General features: G+C 46.3%; 2 protein-coding genes across 5 annotated transcripts; both read right to left on the reverse strand.

Annotated features, from left to right (window-relative positions):
• On the reverse strand, positions 1–19,648 carry LOC115416523 (phosphatidylinositol 3-kinase regulatory subunit alpha-like). 3 transcript variants are annotated; one of them, XM_030130309.1, is made up of 18 exons: positions 19,378–19,648; positions 18,186–18,650; positions 17,030–17,159; positions 16,813–16,905; positions 14,495–14,566; positions 13,999–14,115; positions 13,442–13,634; positions 11,482–11,564; positions 7,375–7,480; positions 5,558–5,656; positions 5,285–5,465; positions 5,065–5,190; positions 4,068–4,210; positions 3,217–3,393; positions 3,045–3,119; positions 1,986–2,156; positions 285–500; positions 1–62 (listed from the first exon to the last, which is right to left on the reverse strand). In XM_030130309.1, the coding sequence occupies exons 2-17, from the start codon at positions 18,375–18,377 to the stop codon at positions 311–313; spliced, it is 2,148 nt and encodes a 715-aa protein (XP_029986169.1). In that variant the 5' UTR covers positions 18,378–18,650; positions 19,378–19,648; the 3' UTR covers positions 1–62; positions 285–310. The 3 variants fall into 3 exon arrangements, with proteins under 3 accessions (XP_029986169.1, XP_029986168.1, XP_029986167.1); XM_030130308.1 differs by having other exon boundaries at positions 53–94; positions 288–500; XM_030130307.1 differs by lacking the exon at positions 1–62 and having other exon boundaries at positions 91–500.
• shld3 (shieldin complex subunit 3) lies at positions 7,337–25,896 on the reverse strand. 2 transcript variants are annotated; one of them, XM_030130310.1, is made up of 3 exons: positions 22,486–23,096; positions 22,062–22,286; positions 7,337–7,349 (listed from the first exon to the last, which is right to left on the reverse strand). In XM_030130310.1, exons 1-2 carry the CDS (start codon positions 23,059–23,061, stop codon positions 22,083–22,085), a joined length of 780 nt encoding a protein of 259 aa, XP_029986170.1. In that variant the 5' UTR covers positions 23,062–23,096; the 3' UTR covers positions 7,337–7,349; positions 22,062–22,082. The 2 variants fall into 2 exon arrangements, with proteins under 2 accessions (XP_029986170.1, XP_029986171.1); XM_030130311.1 differs by lacking the exon at positions 7,337–7,349 and adding an exon at positions 25,779–25,896 and having other exon boundaries at positions 21,922–22,286.

A 25,896-nucleotide genomic window follows, 5' to 3' on the forward strand; every position in this document is an offset into this window, starting at 1 on the left:
TTCAGTGGTGGACTCGCTGAGGGCTGGACCTGGGCCCTGGGCTCAGTAAAGTGGGCGGGCCAGTGCATGGGTAGTTTCAGGGGGCGAGTCTAAGTGGGGTGGGTCTAGGCGATGGTTCCGTGGGGTCACCGCCTCTGCTGGCTGTAGACGGGGGTCCAGGTCTAGGTGGTGGGTCCAGGTGCAGGCGGTGGGTCCAGGTCCAAGCAGTGGGTCCAGGTCTAGGTGGGTCACCGTCTCTGCTGGCTGTAGACGGGGGTCCAGGTCTAGGTGGTGGGTCCAGGTGCAGGCGGTGGGTCCACGTCTAGGTGGGTCACCGTCTCTGCTGGCTGTAGACCGGGTAGGCCAGGGTGACGTTCAGGGAGTCGTTGTGTTGGACCAGTGAAGTGTGCTGGTAGTGCAGGACCAGGTCCTTCAGAGACCCGTACAGGTTATAGGGTTCAGCAAAACCGAAGCCAGTACTGGTTTTATTTATGACACAGTGTTTGACCTCTGAGTCCACCCTGAGAGAGAGAGAGAGAGAGAGAGAGAGAGAGGAACCAATGAGCGGACAGGTGGGGTTAGGGTACGGGTCCATGTGGGTCAGGGTACGCAGGGTTCTCACTAGGATCTTTTCACAGCGTAGGGGTGTGAGTTCTGTAGGGGGGTCCGGGGCATCCTGCCCCACATAAGTTTGACATGTCTAACCCTGAAACACTATTTCCTGCATTTTCAGGAATGAAGCCAAAAAACGATGCGATATTCCCCTTCGTTTGTCGTTGCTCCTGCGCTTCGACGCAGACATGATCGTAGAAAAATATTCACTAGCACGAAATTAGTGATAATAGGAGCAGCACACACACACACACACAGGCTAAAGTTTAGATCTAATTTTCCACAGGTGATGGGTCCGTTTAAATCAGATAAATTGATTGAAGTCTCACTGACAGCCAATGAGCATAAGGCAAGTGATGTTGGTGGGCGGGGTCAGACAATACCAAGGCACACAAAGGGGTGTGGCTTCTATTGTTGTCATTTCCTGTCTGCAGCGCTTTGAGCCAAAACAAAGGAACAGATTTATTCACATTCAAATCTGGTTCTCATTACACTGGACCATCACACACACACACACACACACACACACACACAGTGTTGTTGTGTTGTTTCAGCAGTCACAGGGGGTCCTCTGGTGGTGGAATCAGTGTCAGTGGTGTGTGTTTTGTCCTTTGGGTGTTACCGTAGTCAGTTCAGACATGGAAGGAAGTAACAGACACGTGTGTGTCATTGTGTTTGTGTGGACACAAAGAACGTTTGTGTGTGAGTGTTTGATGTTCAGCTGTTGTGCTAATGAACAGTCACACCTGTCTGTGATGGAAACTGTTGTTCTTAGATTAAAAGACGTTGGAAATCTGAAGTCCATCTGAAGATGCTAATCATTAGCATGTCTATGGATTTGCCCTTTTATGTTAGCATTGAGCTAGCGATGTTTTCTCCTTCATTTGAATGTATAATGTTGTTAATGTGCAGGAACACAGAACAGAAGTCACACATGTTGTGTTTGTGTGTTCAGTTTTACACTGAAGTCTGAAGGGAAAGTGTGGACACAAGTTTAGGGCGTCTGGCTTTTCTTGGTAAACCTGTGATCCATCTGCACAACTACAGCTGGACACACAGAATACACACAAAAACACCACTATACGCACACACAGAATACACACAAAAAAATACCACTATACACACACGCAGAATACACACAAAAACACCACTATACACACACGCAGAATACACACAAAAAAAACACCACTAGACACACACACAGAATACACACAAAAATAACACCACTATACACACACACAGAATACACACAAAAAAAACACCGCTATGCTGGTTAGAGACAGCGGAGCGGGGCAAAGCTGAGCGTCGGGGTCCCCCAGGGACAGTGCCAGGGGCACCGACGTTCAATGACACTAGTGAGAACCCTGGGGTTAGGGTACGGGTCCGGGTCTTACACCACAGAACAGGCGTAACAGCCTGGTTTGCTGCTGTCTCGGACCAGGAAGGTTCCGTCTCTCTTTCCTCGGAGCAGAGCTTCAGCCTGACTGCGGTTCAGGTTCCCCAGACGCCACAGACGCTCGTCATGATGAGGAAGGTCCTCCTCATCCTCCAGCAGACTGTACTCACTGAGACAGGGACAAGGACAAGGGTTAGGGTTAGGTACTGACTAGGTAGTAACAGGGTACCAACAAGGTACTGACAGGACACTAACAGGGTACCGACAGGGTACTGACAAGGTACTGACAGGACACAAACAGGGTACTGACAGGGTACTAATAGGGTAGTCCTCTGTGATTTAGATATCACTATTTGACAGTACTAAGAGGTACTACAGTAGCACTACAAAGTGTGTATTCTTACTCTTCTGTGGTGTCGTTCTTCAGTATTTGACAGTACTACAGTTGTACTATAGTAGTACTACAGTAATAGTATTTTTCTTACTCCTCTGTGATATCGTTCTTCAGTATTTGACAGTACTACAGTTGTACTATAGTAGTACTACAGTAATAGTATTTTTCTTACTCCTCTGTGATATCGTTCTTCAGTATTTGACAGTACTACAGTAGTACTACAGTAGTAGTATTTTTCTTTACTCTTCTGTGGTGTTGTTCTTCAGTATTTGACAGTACTACAGTAGTACTACAGTAGTAGTATTTGTCTTACTCTTCTGTGGTGTCGTTCTTCAGTATTTGACAGTACTACCGTAGTACTACAGTAGTAGTATTTGTCTTACTCTTCTGTGGTGTCGTTCTTCAATATTTGACAGTACTACAGTAGTACTACAGTAGTAGTATTTGTCTTACTCTTCTGTGGTGTCGTTCTTCAATATTTGACAGTACTACAGTAGTACTACAGTAGTAGTATTTGTCTTACTCTTCTGTGGTGTCGTTCTTCAATATTTGACAGTACTACAGTAGTACTACAGTAGTAGTATTTGTCTTACTCTTCTGTGGTGTCGTTCTTCAGTATTTGACAGTACTACCGTAGTACTACAGTAGTAGTATTTGTCTTACTCTTCTGTGGTGTCGTTCTTCAGTCCTAACCACTCGTTCAGTTTCCGTTGTCGGACTCCTTTCTGCGTTAACCACCTGGAACACATGCACAGGTGCAGGGTTAGTCTGTTACCGTGGTGACCGGTCCGTTACCATGGTGACCACTTTCTACTGTGGGTTCTGTGGGTCCTACATCAGGTACTGGTCCCGGGTCTTGCGCAGCTGGATCAGGTCCGGTTTGATGCTGTTCATCTTCTTGTCGATCTCTCGGTAGTCGGCCGCCTGCTTCTTTAGCTCCGCCTCCAGGTGGCGTTTACTGTCCACGATCTCACTGATCCGACACTTGAGCTTCTCGTAGTTCTCCATGATTCTAAAACAACAGACATGCACATAAGAAACCCTTAAATGTAAGACCATAGAATCCAACCGTAAATTTAAGACTGTTTTAAAACAGGCATACAGAAACCCTTAAATTTAAAAGGTGCTGGAGACTTTTGTTGGCCAGTTTTTCATCAAATCTGTAAAACCTCGGTTTCATGAATCTGTTCGTCTGTCTGTCATTACTCACCTGAATCTCTTGTGCATTGTGGGAAACGGAGGCTCGCACTGCGTGAACCTCCGTTTCCCACAATGCACGCCACGACAAAACATTCCTCAGATGCCTGAGTGACCTCCCAGTCTGAACGTAAACACACGGTGTTTGTTTGCGGTGGATGGAACTAAGAAACTGTTCACTGTAATGCAGCAGATTCAGCTGAGGAACGACTGACAGACGAACACATTCATGAAACTGAGGTTTGACAGAAGTCTCCAGCACCTTTAAGACCATTTTCACAAATAAACCCTTAAATGTAAGACCATTTTAAAACCGTCAACAGCTGGACCAGACCTTCAGCTGGACCAGACCTTCACAGACCTCCACAGACCTTCACCTGCTTTACTTGGATAAACCCACAGTCCAACACAGCTCTACTCATCTGTGGTTTGGTCCTGGAGACACTGTTGCCATGGTAACCACACACCGTTGCCACGGTAACCACCTACCTCTGAATCTCCTTTTCGTTGCCCTCTCGGCGGAACTTGTCGATGTACTCTTTGCTGAAGCGCTCCTGAGTCTGACACTGTTCCTCGAAGATCTTGATGGTCTCGTTGAACGCCTCGATGGCGGTCCGCTTCATCTGGATCTCCTATTGGACGAGGGAGAAAAAGGGGAGGAGCTGAGCAGAACGACCAGTGACAAGACCTTCAACCATGACATCTGTTAACAGGAAAGACTGCCCCTAAAGACCAGTCCACTGAGCAGAACCGGTCCAGTGAAGACCACCTCTAAAGACCAGTCCACTGAGCAGAACCGGTCCAGTGAAGACCACCTCTAAAGACCAGTCCACTGAGGAGAACCGGTCCAGTGAAGACCGCCTCTAAAGACCAGTCCACTGAGGAGAACCGGTCCAGTGAAGACCGCCTCTAAAGACCAGTCCACTGAGCAGAACCGGTCCAGTAACGATTGCCTCTAAAGACCAGTTCACTGAGGAGAACCGGTCCAGTAAAGACCGCCTCTAAAGACCAGTCCACTGAGGAGAACCGGTCCAGTAAAGACCGCCTCTAAAGACCAGTCCACTGAGCAGAACCGGTCCAGTGAAGACCGCCTCTAAAGACCAGTCCACTGAGCAGAACCAGTCCAGTAACGACTGCCTCTAAAGACCAGTCCACTGAGCAGAACCAGTCCAGTAAAGACCGCTTCTAAAGACCAGTCCACTGAGGAGAACCAGTCCAGTAAAGACCGCCTCTGAAGACCAGTCCACTGAGGAGAACCAGTCCAGTAAAGACCGCCTCTGAAGACCAGTCCACTGAGGAGAACCGATCCAGTGGAACCGGAACATCTGACCTACCGCCATCAGTCCACTGATTAAGGTTCTGGTGAGGTTCTGGTGTGAGGTTCTGCGTACCTGTGAGGTTCTGGTGTACTCTGGGTTCTGCGTACCCGTGAGGTTCTGGGTTCTGCGTACCTGTGAGGTTCTGGTGTACTCTGGGTTCTGCGTACCTGTGAGGTTCTGGTGTACTCCTCGTACAGTCGGTCGTACTCGCGGTTCTTCTCCTGGTACTGCAGGTGGTACTCGTGGAGCTTCTTCCCCACTGCTTCGATGCTGTCCTCTTTCACCACCTGGTCCTGAAGGTTCAATAGAACGGGTCAGGTCAGTAGAACCCACAGACATCAGATTAGTTCTACTGTGGAATCCCACTATGGTTCCCAGTGTTCCCACCTGCTGGTGCTTGGACACCGGGTACAGCAGCTTGACGTCCAGTTTGGGGTTGTACTGGGCCAGGGACTCGTGGCGGTAATGGTTGATGAGTTCCACCACTGAGCAGAACGTCAGCGGGTCGGAGAACCCGTACTTCCCCTCACGATGGAAAATCTTGATCAGTTTGTTGTTGCCGCCTTTCCTGAAAGGGAAGGAGAAGGAGGTCAAAGGTCAGGGTTTACTGCAAAGTCAGTGGAGGTCAAAGGTCAGTGGAGGTCAAAGGTCAGCTCTCACCTCAGAGTCAGGGTGTAGTCTCCGTGCATCTTGGTGGACGCGTCTCGAACCAGAAATGTTCCATCAGCGGTGTCTCGGAGCTTCTCATTCACCTCCTCTCTAAAGAACAAAAAAGAGAAGACAATCCATGACTGTGTTAACTGATATTTGATCAGTGGGTTTATGTTCACTGGGTTTGGTTGTGCTGGTACCCGTCTGCTGGTACCTGTCTGCTGATACCCATGTGCTGGTACCCGTGTGCTGGTACCCGTGCGCTGGTACTCGTGCGCTGGTACCTGTGTGCTGGTACTCGTGCGCTGGTACCTGTGTGCTGGTACCCATGCACTGGTACCTCTCTGCTAATACCTATGTGCTGTTATTCATGTGCCAGTACCCGTCTGCTGGGACCTGTCGGCTGATACCCATGTGCTGGTACTCGTGTGCTGGTACCAGTGTGCTGGTACCTGTGTGCTGGTACTCGTGCGCTGGTACCCAGTGACGTGCAGTGGGGTTCATGGCTGGGGAGGCACTGACTCTTTCAGAGCCAGATCTACAAATATATGGTGGCCTGAGAAACTGGAATAGAGAGAGTGAGCCAAAGGAACGGCCTGGGTATATGGGCTGTGCATCAGGTCAGCATAGGTAGACTGGCAGGAACTCAACAGGAAACCTTCAAAAAGAGCCATTTCAAACTAAAAACTAGAAGCACTCGGAGAGCGCAGACCTCCGCCAAGGCTGATCAGTGCCCCCGCCCCCGTGGGCCCCCCCACCCCGATCACCACCAAAATGTAATCATTTCTTCCTTATCCCATTTCCAACAAACCCTGAAAATTTCATCCAAATCTGTCCATAACTTTTTGAGTTATGTTGCACACTAACGGACAGACAAACAAACAAACAAACAGACAAACAAACAAACAAACCCTGGCAAAAACATAACCTCCTTGGCGGAGGTAATAAAAAAAGTTTATGGTCTTACCTTTATTTGTACATGAAATCCATCCATTCTCAGCTCAGAAACGTAATCCTCCATTTTTGATGAGGTGAATTAAAGTGTATAAAAAAGACCGAAGAAGATTATAAGCGCATGAATCTGTGGACTCACAGGCGCCATCTATCATGAGGCAGGGGTACTGTTTGCCTCCCCTAGAGACTTTTTCACTGCGGTTTTATGATTAATCTGCGAGCCTAAACACATTACAGAAATACATTCCATACGTTATGCAGATTATGGAAGGATAGAGCATATAATCAGAGTGTTTGAAAGCATTTGAACTGTGATATACAGAGGGACAGCCACACAGTATTTTCATGGGTACCAGCAGAGTTCATGAGGGGAGGAGACAGTTCTGCTGGAGGCACAGCACAGCGCTGCCTCACAGCGCATCTCCTCCCTGTATTTGAACAGAGCATGCGGAAATTCTGCTATTCCAATCGACAAAAAATAAAAAATAAAATAATAATAATAATAATAGCAATATTGGATTTGAATGGAAAATGAGTTTATAGGACATACCAGCTGACAACTATCAACATTTATTATATTTTATAGTCAAGTTTTTTTTCTTTTCAAGATTGACAAGGGAGGCTCTGCCTCCCCTGCCTCCTCTGACTGCACGTCACTGCTGGTACCCGTGTGCTGGTACCCGTGCACTGGTACCTGTCTGCTAATACCTATGTGCTGTTACTCATGTGCCAGTACCCGTCTGCTGGTACCTGTCTGCTGATACCCATGTGCTGGTACTCGTGTGCTGGTACTCGTGTGCTGGTACCCGTGCACTGGTACCTGTCTGCTGATACCTATGTGCTGGTACTCGTGTGCTGGTACCCTCTCTTACCTGGAGATGTCTCCCCAGTACCACTCTGCGTCCTGCAGAGCCATGCTGTTGTTAAAGGTACTGGAAGCTGCTGGAACCGAAGACTTCAGCGGTTTAGGAGGAAGAGCTGAAAAAAGAACAAAAAGAACAACCAACATGAGGCAACACTGGAAGTTCCACCAAGACCAAACCATGACTAACCATGACTAACCCACCAACACTAACCCACCATGACCAAAACATGTAAAAAATGCAAAAGTTTTCAGTGTAAATACACACAGGTGTAATGGACAATAGGCTGTGCATCCTTAAAGGTGCTGGAGACTTTCATGAGTAATTTTTCATCAAATCTGCAAAACCTCAGTCATATCCTAAGTATCACAGGTGGCAGCGTGAGCCTCCATTTCCTACAATGAACGTTGCGACAAAATATTCCTCAGATGCCCCAGTTCCCTCCTGGCTCTGAACGTAAACACAGTGTTTGTTTGCGGTGGATGGAACTAAGAAACTGTTCACTGTAATGCAGCAGATTCAGCTGTGGAATGACTGACAGACAGATTCATGAAAGTGAGGATACGACTGAGGATGGACAGATCTGAGGAAAAACTGCACACCAAAGTCTGCAGCACCTTTAACCCCACCACAGATGAGTCAACAAAACAACATGTAAATAAAAACACAACACAAACATGGAGTCCAGTCCACCAGTCATGTCCCAGACGCATGGTGGCACAAGAACTGGTACCATAAGGGGACACTGCAGAGTCACCGGGGGCCATGCAGGGACCCCCCCGGTGACTCTGCAGCGCCCCCTGGTGCCTCCAGTTGTACCTGGACTCTGCATGCTAATGTAGCAGAGGATCTTGTCCCGTCCTCGGGCCAACTGGGCCTCAGGTCGGCCCAGGCCGTCTCGCTCCATGTCGGCCTCTAAGCCTTCACAGACCTGATCCTGGATCTAAGCCTCACAGACCTGATGCTGGATCTAAGCCTTCACAGACCTCCACAGACCTGATCCTGGATCTCAGGACCTGACTGGATGGAACCCTGAGGTCATATCTGAGGGTAGGGGTCCAGCCTGTGGTGGGCTGGAGGGGGGGGGGGTGTCTGTGTGCATCTGCAGGTGGAGGTCTGATGTCTCCACCTCAGTCTAATCTGCTTCTGTCAGACCAGGTCCTGGTAGACCAGGTCCTGTCAGACCAGGTCCTGTCTCTGCAGCTTTTCCATCTCAGCCTGAATGTGTTTCTGAGTCTTCTATCCTGATCTTCTATGTCCTTTCTGCTCTTTTCCTGTCTTTGTCTCCTGTCTCCTCCTCCTGTCTTCTTCTTCTGTTCTTTTTCTGGTAGACGTCTTCAGTCTCTGTATTTATTGCCTGTCTCCTCCTTCTGTCTTCTCCTTCTTCTGTATTTATTGCCTGTCTCCTCCTCCTGTCTTCTTCTTCTTCTGTGTTTATTGCCTGTCTCTTCCTGTCTCCTCCTTCTGTCTTCTCCTTCTTCTGTATTTATTGCCTGTCTCCTCCTCCTGTCTTCTTCTTCTTCTGTGTTTATTGCCTGTCTCCTCCTGTCTCCTCCTCCTGTCTTCTTCTTCGTCTGTATTTATTGCCTGTCTCCTCCTGTCTCCTCCTCCTGTCTTCTTCTTCTTCTGTATTTATTGCCTGTCTCCTCCTCCTGTCTTCTTCTTCTTCTGTGTTTACTGCTTGTCTCCTCCTGTCTCCTCCTTAAGTCTTCTTCTTCTTCTGTATTTATTGCCTGTCTCCTCCTGTCTCCTCCTTCTGTCTTCTCCTTCTTCTGTATTTATTGCCTGTCTCCTCCTGTCTCCTCTTCCTGTCTTCTTCTTCTGTATTTATTGCCTGTCTCTTCCTGTCTCCTCCTTCTGTCGTCTTCTTCTTCTGTATTTATTGCCCGTCTCCTCCTGTCTCCTCCTCCTGTCTTCTTCTTCTGTATTTATTGCCTGTCTCCTCCTGTCTCCTCCTCCTGTCTTCTTCTTCTTCTGTATTTATTGCCTGTCTCCTCCTTCTGTCTTCTTCTGTATTTATTGCCTGTCTCCTCCTGTCTGCTCCTTCTGTCTTCTTCTTCTGTATTTATTGCCTGTCTCCTCCTTCTGTCTTCTTCTTCTTCTGTATTTATTGCCTGTCTCCTCCTGTCTCCTCCTTCTGTCTTCTTCTTCTGTATTTATTGCCTGTCTCCTCCTGTCTCCTCCTCCTGTCTTCTTCTGTATTTATTGCCTGTCTCCTCCTTCTGTCTTCTTCTTCTTCTGTATTTATTGCCTGTCTCCTCCTTCTGTCTTCTTCTTCTTCTGTATTTATTGCCTGTCTCCTCCTTCTGTCTTCTTCTTCTTCTGTATTTATTGCCTGTCTCCTCCTCCTGTCTTCTTCTTCTTCTGTATTTATTGCCTGTCTCCTCCTTCTGTCTTCTTCTTCTGTATTTATTGCCTGTCTCCTCCTCAGGTCTTCTTCTTCTGTATTTATTGCCTGTCTCTTCCTGTCTCCTCCTTCTGTCTTCTTCTTCTTCTGTATTTATTGCCTGTCTCTTCCTGTCTCCTCCTTCTGTCTTCTTCTTCTTCTGTATTTATTGGCTGTCTCCTCCTGTCTCCTCCTTCTGTCTTCTTCTGTATTTATTGCCTGTCTCCTCCTGTCTCCTCCTCCTGTCTTCTTCTTCTTCTGTATTTATTGTCTGTTTCCTCCTCCTGTCTTCTTCTTCTTCTGTATTTATTGCCTGTCTCCTCCTCCTGTCTTCTTCTGTATTTATTGGCTGTCTCCTCCTGTCTCCTCCTTCTGTCTTCTTCTGTATTTATTGCCTGTCTCCTCCTGTCTCCTCCTCCTGTCTTCTTCTTCTTCTGTATTTATTGTCTGTTTCCTCCTCCTGTCTTCTTCTTCTTCTGTATTTATTGCCTGTCTCCTCCTCCTGTCTTCTTCTTCTTCTGTATTTATTGCCTGTCTCCTCCTCCTGTCTTCTTCTTCTGTATTTATTGCCTGTCTCTCCTGTCTCCTCCTTCTGTCTTCTTCTTCTTCTGTATTTATTGCCTGTCTCCTCCTCCTGTCTTCTTCTTCTGTATTTATTGCCTGTCTCTTCCTGTCTCCTCCTTCTGTCTTCTTCTTCTTCTGTATTTATTGCCTGTCTCCTCCTGTCTCCTCCTCCTGTCTTCTTCTTCTGTATTTATTGCCTGTTTCCTCCTCCTGTCTTCTTCTTCTTCTGTATTTATTGCCTGTCTCCTCCTCCTGTCTTCTTCTTCTGTATTTATTGCCTGTCTCTTCCTGTCTCCTCCTTCTGTCTTCTTCTTCTGTATTTATTGCCTGTCTCCTCCTGTCTCCTCCTTCTGTCTTCTTCTTCTGTATTTATTGCCTGTCTCCTCCTGTCTGCTCCTTCTGTCTTCTTCTTCTTCTGTATTTATTGCCTGTCTTCTCCTCCTCCTGTCTTCTTCTTCTGTTCTTTTTCTGGTAGACGTCTTCAGTCTCTGTATTTATTGTCTGTCTTTGTGTCTCAGTCTCTCATTTCTAACATTTGTCATTTCTTTTTTTTTCTCTTCTCGATCGAAGCTCAGGAGAGCAGCTTGGAGATGTGTGACATCACTGGTACCCTCAGCCAATCGTGTGATGGCAGTGATATCACCGCGGTAACAGCCCCCCCTCCTCTGCATCTTACACTGTGTGAACGATGATGTCATCAATTCAGCTGCTCATCTGACTCCAGCCATGTGATCATATATGAACACAGATGATTGGAATGAATGAGTGAATTCATGAATGAATAAATGAAAGAACGAGTGAATGAAGGAATGAATGAAAGAACGACTGAATGAAAGACTGAATGAATGAATGAAAGAATGAATGAAAGAAAGAATGAATGAAAGAAAACATGAATGAAAGAAAACATGAATGAAAGACTGAATCAATGAAAGAAAGAATGAAAGACTGAATGAATGAAAGAATGGATGAAAGACTAAATGAAAGAATGAATGGATGAATGAAAGAATGAATGAAAGACTGAATGAAAGAATGAATGGATGAATGAAAGAAAGAATGAATGAAAAAATGAAAGAATGAATGTTCAGTTAGTACAGCTGTGTGATCATATATGGACATAAACTCAGCTGTTGGATCATATGTGATCATATATGGACATAAATTCTTACCTGGTGCAGCCTGGTTCATGTTGAGCTCACTGGAGATCAGAATCTCCAGAACCTGGACCAGAGGATCCAGACCAGACTCAGACCTGAACAAACCACAGGGAGGGTCTGATTAGAGTTAATCTGACTAGGGTTAGTCCGATTACAGTTAATCTGATTAGAGTTAGTCTGATTAGGGTTAGTCTAGCCCGGTCTACACACCCAACCAATCTGGTCTACTCACCCGGTCTACTAAACCTACTAACCCGGTCTACTAACCCTACTCACCCAGTCTACTAACCCTACTAACCCGGTCTACTAACTCTACTAACCCGGTCTACTCACCCAGTCTATTAACCTGTTCTACTAACCCTACTAACCTGGTCTACTAACCCGGTCTATTAACCCTACTAACCCGGTCTACTAATGCGTTTTACTAGCTCTACTAACCCGGTCTACTAACCCAGTCTACTAACCTGGTCTACTAACCCGGTCTACTAACCCTACTAACCCAGTCTACTAACCCTACTAACCCAGTCTACTAACCCAGTCTATTAACCCGGTCTACTAACCCCACTAACCCGGTCTACTGACCCTACTAACCCGGTCTACTAACCCAGTTTACTAACCTGGTCTACTAACCCTACTAACCCGGTCTACTAACGCGTTCTACTAGCTCTACTAACCCGGTCTACTAACCCAGTCTATTAACCTGGTCTACTAACCCGGTCTACTAACCCTACTAACCACGTCTACTAACCCGGTCTACTAACCCTCCTAACCCGGTCTACTAACACGTTCTACTAGATCTACTAACCCGGTCTACTAACCCTGTCTATTAACCTGGTCAACTAACCCTACTAACCCAGTCTACTAACCCAGTCTATTAACCCGGTCTATTGACCGGACTAACCCGTTCTACTAGCCCTACTAACCTGGTCTACTACCCCTACTAACCCGGTCTATTAACCTGGTCTACTAACCCTACTAGCCCGATCTACTGACCCTACTAATACGGTCTACTAACCCGGTCTACTAACCCCACTAACCCGGTCTACTGACCCCACTAACCTGGTCTATTCAGTTCAATTCAATTTTATTTGTATAGCCCAATATCACAACAAGGTTATCTCAAAGGGCTTTACAGAGTCAGTTGGATGTAAACAACAGTCAAATAAACAGCAAGAAGATGAGTAGCGTCCTGGGCATCCCCCGTCCTTAGACCCTCCTTCTCGGCAAGGAAAAACTCAAAACCCAGTGGGAAAAGGGAGAAACCTCGGGGAGAACCACAGTGAAGGAGAGATCCACTCCCATGGACGGACAGGCTAGAGATGCACCAGGACTGATGGACGGTCTATTAACCCTACTAAGCCGGTCTACTGACCCCACTAACCCGGTCTATTAACCTGGTCTACTAACCCTACTAAGCTGGTCTACTGACACTACTAACCAGGTCTACTAACCCAGTCTATTAACCTGGTCTACTAACCCTACTAACCCGGTCTACTAACCCTACTAGCCCGGTCTACTGACCCTACTAACCCAATCTACTGACCCCACTAACCCGGTCTACTAACCCGGTCTATTAACCTGGTCTACTAACCCTACTAACCCGGTCTATTAACCCTACTAATGCGGTCTACTAACCCGGTCTATTAACCTGGTCTACTAACCCTACTAGCCCGGTCTACTGACCCTACTAACCCGGTCCATTAACCTGGTCTACTAACCCAACTAAACTGGTCTACTGACCCTACTAACCCAGTCTACTAACCTGGTCTACTAACCCGGTCTACTAACCCTACTAACCCAGTCTACTAACCCTACTAACCCAGTCTACTAACCCAGTCTATTAACCCCACTAACCCGGTCTACTGACCCTACTAACCCGGTCTACTAACCCAGTTTACTAACCTGGTCTACTAACCCTACTAACCCGGTCTACTAACCTGGTCTACTAACCCTACTAACCCGGTCTACTCACCCAGTGGTCTGTCTGAACAGTAGAGGACTGAAACCCTCAGCCAGGCTACGGGGGCTCAGCTGGGTCCTGGATCCACAGACCCGGGCCAGGTGTCGGACCACGCTGAGGAGGGTCAAGCCGTACTGGGCGGGACATCCCGGTGAACTGGCCACGCCCCTCAGTACCTGAGCACAGTCCTCCAGGTCTCGGACCTCTGCACAGAAAACACATTCAATGAGTCCAGAACTGATGTGGTTCAGGTTCCACTTGGACCCCCACAGGCCTACTCTACATGGTTCCACTTGGACCCCCACAGGCCTACTCTACATGGTTCCACTTGGACCCCCACAGGCTCAACACTGCTGACATCACTCCTCCACCTGCTGCTGTACAGTGGTATGGGTGTGTTTGTATCAGAGTACTTTTATTAGAACAGGTATGTGGGCTCAGTATCGGACCGGTACCTGATCCTGGTTTTGGTGTGGGTGCATCCCTAATGACTGTTCCATGTGTGATAAAAGTCCAGGGTTAGGGTTAAAACTCTGGGCCAGGGTTAGGATTAGGGTTAAAAGTCTGACCCTGCATGGCATGGATCATGTCCGTCTGCAGCGACACAGGAAGAACCGGACCAGGCAGATCTTGCAGGAACTGGATCACACCATCACAGAGAGAGGACAGGTCCATCTGATCCAGATCTGAAAAGTCCACATGAAAAGAGAGACAGGATATTTGAACAGAAGAAAAAAAAAAAGAAAAAAGAAAAAAAAAAGAGCGACAGGATATTTGAGCTGATCTGGAATACTAAAGTGTCCAGGTTCAGGAACTCAGAGGTCAGGGTTTGTCCCACCTGCATCTGGATCTGGATCCTGGACCTGGATCAGGACCCTGGATCTGGATCAGGACCCTGCATCTGCATCAGGACTCTGGATCTGGATCAGGACCCTGGATCTGGATCAGGACCCTGCATCTGCATCAGGACCCTGGATCTGGACCCTGGATCACGACCCTGGACCTGCTGTCCTTCCTGACCTCAGAGCTCAGAACTGCAGATGCTGTCTCTGTTTGGTTCCTTACCACAGTCTGACAGCTGTCTGCTGTCCACACTGCCTCCAGTCCAACTGCGATAAACACCGACTGCATCCACACCTGCAGCAAACGGACACAGTTAGCATTAGCATTAGCATCAGCACTGTGATAAACACTGACTGCATCCACACCTGCAGCAAAAGGACACAGTTAGCATTAGCATTAGCATCAGCACTGTGATAAACACTGACTGCATCCACACCTGCAGCAAAAGGACACAGTTAGCATTAGCATTAGCATCAGCACTGTGATAAACACTGACTGCATCCACACCTGCAGCAAAAGGACACAGTTAGCATTAGCATCAGCACTGTGATAAACACCGACTGCATCCACACCTGCAGCAAAAGGACACAGTTAGCATTAGCATCAGCACTGTGATAAACACTGACTGCATCCACACCTGCAGCAAACGGACACAGTTAGCATTAGCATTAGCATCAGCACTGTGATAAACACTGACTGCATCCACACCTGCAGCAAACGGACACAGTTAGCATTAGCATTAGCATCAGCACTGTGATAAACACCGACTGCATCCACACCTGCAGCAAAAGGACACAGTTAGCATCAGCATCAGCACTGTAATAAACACTGACTGCATCCACACCTGCAGCAAAAGGACACAGTTAGCATTAGCATCAACACTGAGATAAACACCGACTGCATCCACACCTGCAGCAAAAGGACACAGTTAGCATTAGCACTGTGATAAACACCGACTGCATCCACACCTGCAGCAAAAGGACACAGTTAGCATTAGCATTTGCATCAGCACTGCGATAAGGTAAGTAAATTTTATTTATAGAGCACTTTTCACAGAGTCACAAAGGGCTTTATCAAATCAAAATCAAATTTACAGAAACCCACAAGAATCCTCCAGGAGCAAACACTAGTGACTGGTGACAGTGGAAGGAAAAACTTCCTTTAACAGCAGAAACCTGGAGCAGAGCCAGACTCTTCAAGGATGGACGCCTGCCTTGACCAGTTGGGGTTAAAGAGAGAGAGTAAAGGAGGAGAAAAGAGAGAGCGATAGAGATAGACTGGGGGAGAGGGGGGAGGTAGGGGGAGACACATGGAGTACATATAACATTGTAAAGTAGCAACTTTACATTGCAAAAAACGAATGACACAGAACAAATAAAATACAATTAGAATGCCCGTAAAACACAAAGTACCATTAAAACAGTTTAAACTAGAAGCACTCGGAGAGCACAGACCTCCGCCAAGGCTGATCAGTGGCCCCCCCCGTGGGCCCCCCCACGTCAAGGAGGTTATGTTTTTGCCAGGGTTTGTTTGTTTGTTTGTTTGTCTGTCCGTTAGTGTGCAACATAACTCAAAAAGTTATGGACAGATTTTGATGAAATTTCAGGGTTTGTTGGAAATGGGCCCCCCCACCCCCGATCACCACCAAAATTTAATCATTTCTTCCTTATCCCATTTCCAACAAACCCTGAAAATTTCATCAAAATCTGTCCATAACTTTTTGAGTTATGTTGCACACTAACGGACAGACAAACAGACAGACAGACAGACAAACAAACCCTGGCAAAAACATAACCTCCTTGGCGGAGGTAAATATGATGAATGCATAAAGTGTAATCAGTTTGTGGTGGCCCTGAGTCAGGTGGGAAATTCAAAAGCCTGTTTGAACAGGAGGGTTTGGAGGTGTTTTTTCAAAGTCTCTCCAAAGTCCATGGACCGTAAGTGTAGAGGCAGGTCATTCCACAGACGTGGTGCTATAGCTTTAAAGGACCTGTCAGCCCGTGTGCTGAAACAGGTGTGTGGAACCATCAGCAGGTGTGTGGAACCATCAGCAGGTGCTGTCCTGAAGACCTCAGGCTACGAGCCCAGCTGTAGGGCTGGATCAGGGAAGCAATGTATGCAGGGGCCTGGCCATGTAGAGCCCGGAAAGTTAGCACAAGAATTTAAAATGAAAACGATATAAAACAGGAGCCAGTGGAGAGATTTAAGAATGGGAGTGATGTGGGTTCTCCTGTTTGTGACTCCTCCATCACTCATCCCTTTGTTCTCCACCTCCTCCATCACTCATCCCTTTGTTCTCCACCTCCTCCATCACTCATCCCTTTGTTCTCCACCTCCTCCATCACTCATCCCTTTGTTCTCCTCCTCCTCCATCACTCATCCCTTTGTTCTCCTCCTCCTCCATCACTCATCCCTTTGTTCTCCTCCTCCTCCATCACTCATCCCTTTGTTCTCCTCCTCCTCCTCCATCACTCATCCCTTTGTTCTCTACCTCCTCTATCACTCATCCCTTTGTTCTTCTCCTCCTCCATCACTCATACCTTTGTTCTCCACCTCCTCCATCAGTCGGCTCAGCAGAGGTGGAGCTGTGTCTGGAGGTCCGAACTGCTCCGTCAGATCTGGGAGGAGGAAACCTGGAACCATCAGAAGGTCCATCAGACACAAACACACACTGCAGCTCCTCTGTTCAGCTGAACTCATGTGACTCAGATCTGAACTCATCTGACTTAGTTCTGAACTCATCTGACTCGGTTCTACCGTCTGATTCAGAGTCGGCTCTGGCTGACGCAGCAGATGGAGGTCTGGGTGGGCGGGGCTTCGGCGTGGGCGGAGACATCCTCTTTCTGCCAATAAATTCCACGTACGTCCCTGGGAAGTCCCCTTTTTCCTGTCAGACACACAGATGATCACATGATCAAACACACACCTGGATGGTCACATGATCAAACACACACCTGACGGTCACATGATCAAACACACACACCTGGACGGTCACATGATCAAACACACACCTGGACGGTCACATGATCAAACACACACCTGGACGGTCACATGATCAAACACACACCTGGACGGTCACATGATTAAACACACACCTGGACGGTCACATGATTAAACACACACCTGACGGTCACATGATCAAACACACACCTGGACGGTCACATGATCAAACACACACCTGGACGGTCACATGATCAGACACACACCTGGACAGTCACATGATCAAACACACACCTGACGGTCACATGATCAAACACACACCTGGACGGTCACATGATTAAACACACACCTGGACGGTCACATGATCAAACACACACCTAGACGGTCACATCATTAAACACACACCTGGACGGTCACATGATCAAACACAAACCTGGACAGTCACATGATCAAACACACACCTGGACGGTCACATGATTAAACACACACCTGGACGGTCACATGATCAAACACACACCTGACGGTCACATGATCAAACACACAGCTGGACGGTCACATGATCAAACACACACCTGGACGGTCACATGATCAAACACACACCTGACGGTCACATGATTAAACACACACCTGGACGGTCACGTGATTAAACACACACCTGGACGGTCACATGATCAAACACACACCTGGACGGTCTCATGATCAAACACACACCTGGACGGTCTCATGATCAAACACACACCTGACGGTCACATGATCAAACACACACCTGATGGTCACATGATCAAACACACACCTGACGGTCACATGATCAAACACACACCTGATGGTCACATGATCAAACACACACCTGACGGTCACATGATCACAGGAGTTCATTCAACACTTTGGTCCCAACACCACAGACAGACGGACAGAGGACGACGACTCCTCTCTCTCTCTCACCTGTATGGTCTCTCTTCTCTCTCTCTCTCACCTGTGTGCTCTCGTTTATCCCTGGTATCCATCCTATCTCTCCTGGTCGTTCTTCGTCTCCCTCTCCACACCCCAGGGCCTTCAGTGCTCCTCTGCTGACCAGGAGGACGTCTCCTACGTGCAGGTCGATGTCCTCCTCTCTCTCCTTCTTATAGTCGTACAGCGCTCGGTACTGGAAACCCTCTGAACTCATAATGACCGAAACATATATGACTGACACATATACGGAGTAGAAGACAGAGGGGGTCCTGAGGGTCTACAGGAGGGTCTAGAGGAGGGTCTGGTGGAGGGTTTAGAGGAGGGTCTGATGGAGGAGCAGCTCCTTCTGCTGGACCATCTCGTCTGTCTCCATGTCCACTAATGTCCTCCTGTCATCCTTCTAGTCCAGGACACACACCACCAATCACAGCCTCCGCTTTCATCAACAGCAGCCTGAGCACAGTAGTGGAGGAGAACATTGAACCACCTGCAACGACAGGACAGGAGATGACCACACCCCCAACAGAACAGACCTCCTACAAATTATTCCTACTTTAAAGGTGTTGGAAACTTTCCTGAGGAATTTATGATCATCAAATCTGCAAAACCACAATCATAACCTAAGTGCATTGTGGGAAACGGAGGTTCATGCAGCCGCAAACCTCAATGCACAATGCACATCGTGACCAAAAAATTCTGAAGATGCCTGAGTTCTCTTCCACCTCAGAATGTAAACACATGGTTTGTTTCTGGAGGATGACACTAAGAAACAGTTCACCATGATGCAAGAGATTCAGGTGAGTAATGACAGAAAGATTAACAGATTCATGATACTGAAGATATGACTGAGGTTTTACATTTTATTTATATTATACATTATAATAAACCAAAAAAATAAAAAATTAAATACAAAAAATAAAATAATAAAATAAAGAACACAAAAAATAGAAAACATAAAAAAAAAAAATTAAATAGTAAATAAATAAAAAAATAAAGTAAAATAAAACAAAAACAAATAGAAAGTAACACAGAAATAAATGCAGGGATGAAAATTAAATAAGAAAAATATAAATAAGGACACAATAGATAAATAAATGGTACAGAAATGGATTTATCACGCCATTTTTATATTCCTGTAAATGTATTTCAATATGGCACCATTCCTGTTAGCTTAGCCTGTTAGCTTAGCCTGTTAGCTCGGCTCGCCGCCTTACCGGGCACTTTTCACCGGTTAAAACCTCCAGCTGGGTCGAACCAAAGCCCCCATCACAGAGCAGACAGAGCAGCCGTCGGACCGGAGCCGAACCCGGACATATCCGAACTGAACCTGCGCTGTTTTCCGGGTGGACACACTGGTGGTTAGTTAGTCTGTGTGGATGTGGGTCTGCGGAAAGTGCACGGAAACAACCGGTCCTTCCTTCCGGTGGGACCTTTCAAAATAAAAGCGGCTCGAACACATTGAACCGTAAAAACAGTGAATGTACCGGTTAAAGCCGAACCGGAACCGACTGAATAAACACACCGACCAGCTCCAGATCAACCTCTGAAATGACGATTAACGGCGTTTCCGGTCAATGACAGGAAGTTACATAAGAATGTAAAGTCAACAATAATGGACAGAAACGGGCCGATTTCAAAATAAAACAGGAAACAAACCCAAACCCTGATATTCTACGTCTGAAAGGAGAACCGTTAAATACAGAACCTCAGCTGATGTTCTAACCCCAGACTCCTCTAGTTCTCTTCAAACATGAACATGAATCCACTCAAACATGTTTCCATGAAAAACAGAAGCAGATTTTATTCAGAACGTCAATCATTAGGACTAGGGATGTCTGATAATATCGGCCCACCGATATTATCGGCCCAATATTGGCATAAAAATGTAATATCGGTGAATATCGGTATTGGTTTTTTTTGCCTATCATTAAAACCGATAAAATAATGCCTTGATTTCACCAGCATTTACCGACGCGTAAGTGAAGCATTGTTTGTAGCTGAAAGAAATGTGCAGTTTTCAAAAGTGTACAGTAGAGTTGGCACACTGTAACAGACTCATGGAGGGAGGGAGAGAAAATACATAAATATGGCATTTTTTCCACAACTTAACTCTTTCTCCGCCAATGACCAGATTTTCCGTCAGTCCGTGTTTTCACTGTTATACTGTAGTTGAAGCTGTTGTGGATCGTGTGAATTACTTTCCTTAGTCCAAAAACACACAATTAAGCAGCTTTTTCAGAAAAATGACGGACCGGGTTTAACGTTTTCGCACTGGAGTCTCCGTATCCCATGGCAACGCATCCAGCAGCAGTCACTGAATGAGGAAATGCAGACTGTGCAGGAACCGCACACAGGTTCAAAAGCCTTAAAGATGATTATGGAGACAGAGTCTGACAGTTCAATATGTGATGGACCTACAGAAGAACCATTAGAGACAGGAACGGAGAAACAGAAGGTGAGGGAGACGGACACGGAACACGGAGCGGCTCAGGTCCGACACGAAGTGGGGGGGGGGGGCACGGAGCGACACGGAGAAAATGACAGACAGGAGGAAGAGAGAAGAGACATTTGTAGAGGACATTCAAGGAGAAGACAGACACACAGACATGGGACAGACAAAGGACAGCTAGTGTTCATCTGTTAGAGTGAGTTCAGATTCAGACTGAGGACACAGAACAGATTCAGCTGTAGAATGTCAGCAGGACACAGGGAAGACACTGGGATTTGGCTGGAGTGGGAAAGAAATACATACATATATTCATACACAGATAAATAACTAGATGTCCATATAATTATTTACAGAACAAACACAGCAGCTGGTCCAACAGGAGGACCTGGTCCAACAGGAGGACCTGGTCCAACAGGAGGACCTGGTGCAGCCAAGGAAAGGCCAGAAATCTACAGTATTTAGTGCATTTGTTTCTTTTTTTCTTGAAAATGAGGAATATTGAAGTGTTTACATCAAAAAACTAAACTACTATGTGTTAGACTTATAACTGATGTATGTAAATGTGTGAAGTTTAGAAGGAACCTGGTGCTGTAGAAGATGTTTGGTCTAAAGTTTGGTGTGAATTCCTCTAATATTTTGTGGAATGATGGGATATCTTAGAGCTGTTTGTTATTATTGTTGTTGTTATTATTATTTTATTTTGTGGTTTTGAAGACAGTGTTACTGTTGGTAAATGAGAAAGAGTCAAAAATGTAAATAGGAAATCAATTTTATCTTGAAAATCAATATCTTTGGGAAAAAAATGCAGTTTTCTCGGTTTTTTGCTCAAAATTCATTTTTTTCCTGAAAATGACCAATATTCAAATGTTCATATCTCACAAACGAATGAAGATAGAATAAAATCGTTTCTTGTGTTTAAAAGTTGAAGTTCTGTTCTTTCTTTTGATGTATTCAGTGTTCACATACTCCTAACACAACATTTTCAGTCAGCCTCCAAAGATTAGTGAAAATGACCAAACAGGCTGGCGCTGGCTACCAACTCACTGGAAAATGTTCTGGAGGGAAAGAGTTCAGCTGAAGTATGTGTTCTGTGCACAGACAGAGTTTACATTTAAAAGCCTTGTTGCATTTGAGAATGCATCCAATGGGGCATCACAATAAAATTAGGCATGATGTGTTAATTCCATGACAGGAGATATGTGATGTTACCTAAAATTAGTTTAATATCCCACATATATCGGCAGCGATATCGGTAGATATCGGAATCGGAAATTAAGCGTTGGACAGTATCGCCATATCGGTTTTTGGCAAAAAAGGCCAAATCGGACATCCCTAATTAGGAGGATTTTTACAATAATCAACAGGTTCCACAGCAGAGACCCAGCCTGAAGGTTCTGCGCACTTTAGTCCAGAACCACGTCCTTTTACGTGTTGAAGACGTTCCTTCACGTGTTGCAGATAGTTGGTTCCTTACATGCTGTAGATGTTCCCCAGCGGATGAACCCACAGACTGATGGTTCCCGACAGCTGCAGCTGGTCCTTCAGGAAGCGTCCCACCTGTTCTGCGTACAGAACGTCACAGAACACCCAGATCTCCAGGTTCTCCCTCTGGATGTTGGCGTTACATGTGGGTAAGACGGAACTCTGGACGGAACGGTTCAGGATCTGCCAAACCTGGAACAACAGAACAAGAGCGTCGTGTTCTAAACACTGACACAGAACCCATCTGAACCCACTTTATATACGCTGATGATCCCCAATCATATTTATCTATTAAACCTGATGAAGCCACTAGAACCCAGACTAACCCAGACCCCCTCACCTGTTCCAGACCCTGCTGATGTGGACCTGATGTGGACCTGGTCCCACTCACCTGTTCCAGGTCCTGACAGTTGTGGGTGCAGATGACCCATCGGACCCTGTGTTGGAGGTGGAGCCTGTGTTTGGACACCAGCTGGTGCAGCTGAGCGGACAGACCCTGGGGGGGGCAGGGAACAGCTGCCCCCCCCTGGGGACACACACTCCAGGACCGTCTGATGGACACGCCTCCAGGGGTGGACACGCCTTCAGGGGGCAGGTGTCTGTCAGGGAATGCAGCCTGAAACGCACAGACTTCTGGGAAACCCACACCCCCTTCAGATGGGGCTCCAGCTGCCGCCTCCTGGAGATGATCCACATGTTGGACCTGGTCCGGTTTAGGGGGTCCACTTGGGTCTGGTCCGGTAAGTCTGATGGGTGGGTGGTGGTCTGTGCTGGACCAGGGTCTGCAGGTTGGAGGTGGTCTAGCAGGTCTGATGGGTGGGTGGTGGTCTGTGCTGGACCAGGGTCTGAAGGGTGGAGGTGGTCTACAGGTGAAGGGTTGCAGGATCCTCTCAGTGGTCTCTAATAGACCACCCAGTCCATCAGCTGATCCAGACTGAAAGTACAAAACCACATCCTCCATCCACATCAACAGCACCTCCTCCTCCTCCTGCTCCTCCTCCTCTGGACACCACTGAAAGGACAAAGACAAGACCCTTGTAGATAAGCATGGACAGCTAACACAGCTAACTAACACACACACACACACACACACACACACGTCCCTTAGAACACAGACTGGTGTTCTGGACCCTAACCCTGTTCCTAACCCTGTTCCTAACCCTGTTCCTAACCCTAACCCTGTTCCTAACCCTAACCCTGTTCCTAACCCTGTTCCTAACCCTAACCCTGTTCCTAACCCTGTTCCTAACCCTAACCCTGTTCTTAACCCTGTTCCTAACCCTGTTCCTAACCCTGTTCCTAACCCTAACCCTGTTCCTAACCCTAACCCTGTTCCTAACCCTGTTCCTAACCCTAACCCTGTTCCTAACCCTAACCCTGTTCCTAACCCTGTTCCTAACCCTAACCCTGTTCCTAACCCTGTTCCTAACCCTAACCCTGTTCCTAACCCTGTTCCTAACCCTAACCCTGTTCTTAACCCTGTTCCTAACCCTGTTCCTAACCCTGTTCCTAACCCTAACCCTGTTCCTAACCCTGTTCCTAACCCTGTTCCTAACCCTGTTCCTAACCCTAACCCTGTTCCTAACCCTAACCCTGTTCCTAACCCTGTTCCTAACCCTAACCCTGTTCCTAACCCTGTTCCTAACCCTAACCCTGTTCCTAACCCTGTTCCTAACCCTAACCCTGTTCCTAACCCTAACCCAGTTCCTAACCCTAACCCTCTGGACCAGCGGCTCCAGTTGTGAAAACACTCATCAGCTAAATTTTCCTTCGGGGGTCAAATGAGTGTCCATTTGTGTCCAGAACAGTTGTCCTACAGTCACAGAAGTGTGTGTAAATAATGCTAATCCATCTGTGCACAGACTACTGATATTCTCTGACAGTGGAAGCTCTATTTCATAAATATTGGATTTGGAATAGCACGTGGATGTGAAAACTTTTGCTGGTGGACGGACGTGACATTACCCATGATGCTCTGGTCAGTCCCAGTACTTTATTAGGAATAAACTTCTAGACTTCCTATTGCTAATTGTGCTCTTCTTCATAAATGTTGGTATTGTGGATCTAAAACAATCCCAGCTGACACAAAAACACTAAATGTGTCAGTGGACGGATGTGACATGGTTGTTGTGGATCCCATCATACTGATGCTCTGCAGCCATGTCAGCGTTTACACTAATGATCCCTGTGCAAAAACTAGGAGCACTATTATTTATTGGATAGAGCACAGGTGTCAAACATGCGGCCCAGGGTCCAGTCCGGCCCACCAAAGGGTCCAGTCCGGCCCCTGGAATGAATTTGTGAAATGCAAAAGTTACACTGAAGACAATCATTTTAGTTCAGGTTCCACATACAGACCAATTTAATCTCCAGTGGGTCGGATCAGTAAAATACGATCAGAATAACCTATAAATCAGGGCTGTCAAACTCATGTTAGTTCAGTTCCATATTCAGCTAAATTTGATCTGCAGTGGGCCGAACCAGTAAAATAATAACAGAATAACCTATAAATAATGACAACTCCACATTTTTGTCTTTGTTTTAGTGTAAAAAAAAAAAAAAACAATTATGAAAACCATAAATTATGAAAATACTTACTTTTATAAACCCCCCCCCAAAAAAAACAACTGAAAAAACTGAAATTTAAATTAAAAAACATAAGAAAATTTAGTGCAATTTTAACAACATTATTCCCCCACTTCTCATTAGTCCATGTGCATTCTGGATCAGATCTCCAAAGACACTAAACACTGAGGAACAGGAAGAAAAGAGTTCAAACTGGACTGAATTTAATACAGACATTTCAGGTTGGGCACATTTGTTCAAGTTAGTCACATTTTATTGGTACAGGAGAGTTTGGTTGACATTATTTACATATTATTATATTATTATTTCACTGGTCTGGCCCACTTCAGATCTAATTTGGCTTTATGTGGCCACTGAACTAAAATGAGTTTGACAGCCCTGGTATAGTTTAGCATCAGACTAAAGAGGAAAGAACAATCTAGAATTGTTCTTTGTGTCTAAAAATGCTTCTTATTGTAAAAGTGTTGATGTAAACAGTGCTGTGTGCCATTCTTCATGTATGTATTGGTGGAACAGAAGCAGGATGGATCAGCACCATACTCCAGATTGAACCTGTACAAATAAAACATGTGATATGGAGGAGAGAATCTGGGAAGAAAAACTGGGGAATCCAAAAGAAGAGAAGATTTGTTTTTCAGCTCAGTTCAGTTCAAATAGAACTTGTCCATTTGTGACATGAAAATATAGCATTAATTGTGCTGAAATGGTTCATTTTGGAGCTGAAAACATAGTTCATATGAGCATCAACATGTTGAACAGAACTGAAATCCTGTCCATTTGAACAACTGTCATTTACCAACACAAAGTTCCTTTGGATTCACTGAGACTGATTTAATATGAACACAGACACAAAGAAGAGCTGTGAGCACATGTGAGCCGAATGAGACTTTTTTTCGTTGGTATTTTTCTAGTGGGTTTTTTTTTTTTTTTTTTTTTTGTGTCAAACTTCGGATTCGAAGGAACTGTATTTTGAAGCGTATAGTCACGTGGATCGGTCAACCAATCAGCGCGCGGCTGTCTATCCGCATGCGTTCGTCTGTTTTTAGCTCGTGACGCCGAAATTCATGATTAAAAAAAAAAAAAAAAAACGGAACCGACCTGCGTTCGTCCCGGTTCGGCTCTGTCGGACCCAACAGTCCAGTAGGACCGGTTCAGTCGGACCCAAAGGAGGACAAACGGTTAAACCGGGTCAACACGGAACCGGAAGTTGTCTCAT

Source organism: Sphaeramia orbicularis, unplaced genomic scaffold, assembly GCF_902148855.1.
Source record: "Sphaeramia orbicularis unplaced genomic scaffold, fSphaOr1.1, whole genome shotgun sequence".
Lineage (NCBI taxonomy): Eukaryota > Metazoa > Chordata > Actinopteri > Kurtiformes > Apogonidae > Sphaeramia > Sphaeramia orbicularis.

Coding starts and splice junctions, on each gene's coding strand:
- LOC115416523 (XM_030130309.1), bottom strand. CDS start 18,377: ATGAGTTCAGAGGGTTTCCAGTACCGAGCGCTGTACGACTATAAGAAG. Junction 13,635..13,998: donor CATGATCCATGCCATGCAGG/GTCAGACTTTTA, acceptor TTTTCTGTGCAG/AGGTCCGAGACCTGGAGGAC. Junction 3,120..3,216: donor ACCCGGGACCAGTACCTGAT/GTAGGACCCACA, acceptor CATGTGTTCCAG/GTGGTTAACGCAGAAAGGAG.
- shld3 (XM_030130310.1), bottom strand. CDS start 23,061: ATGTGGATGGAGGATGTGGTTTTGTACTTTCAGTCTGGATCAGCTGAT. Junction 22,287..22,485: donor ACTGTCAGGACCTGGAACAG/GTGAGTGGGACC, acceptor CTGTTGTTCCAG/GTTTGGCAGATCCTGAACCG.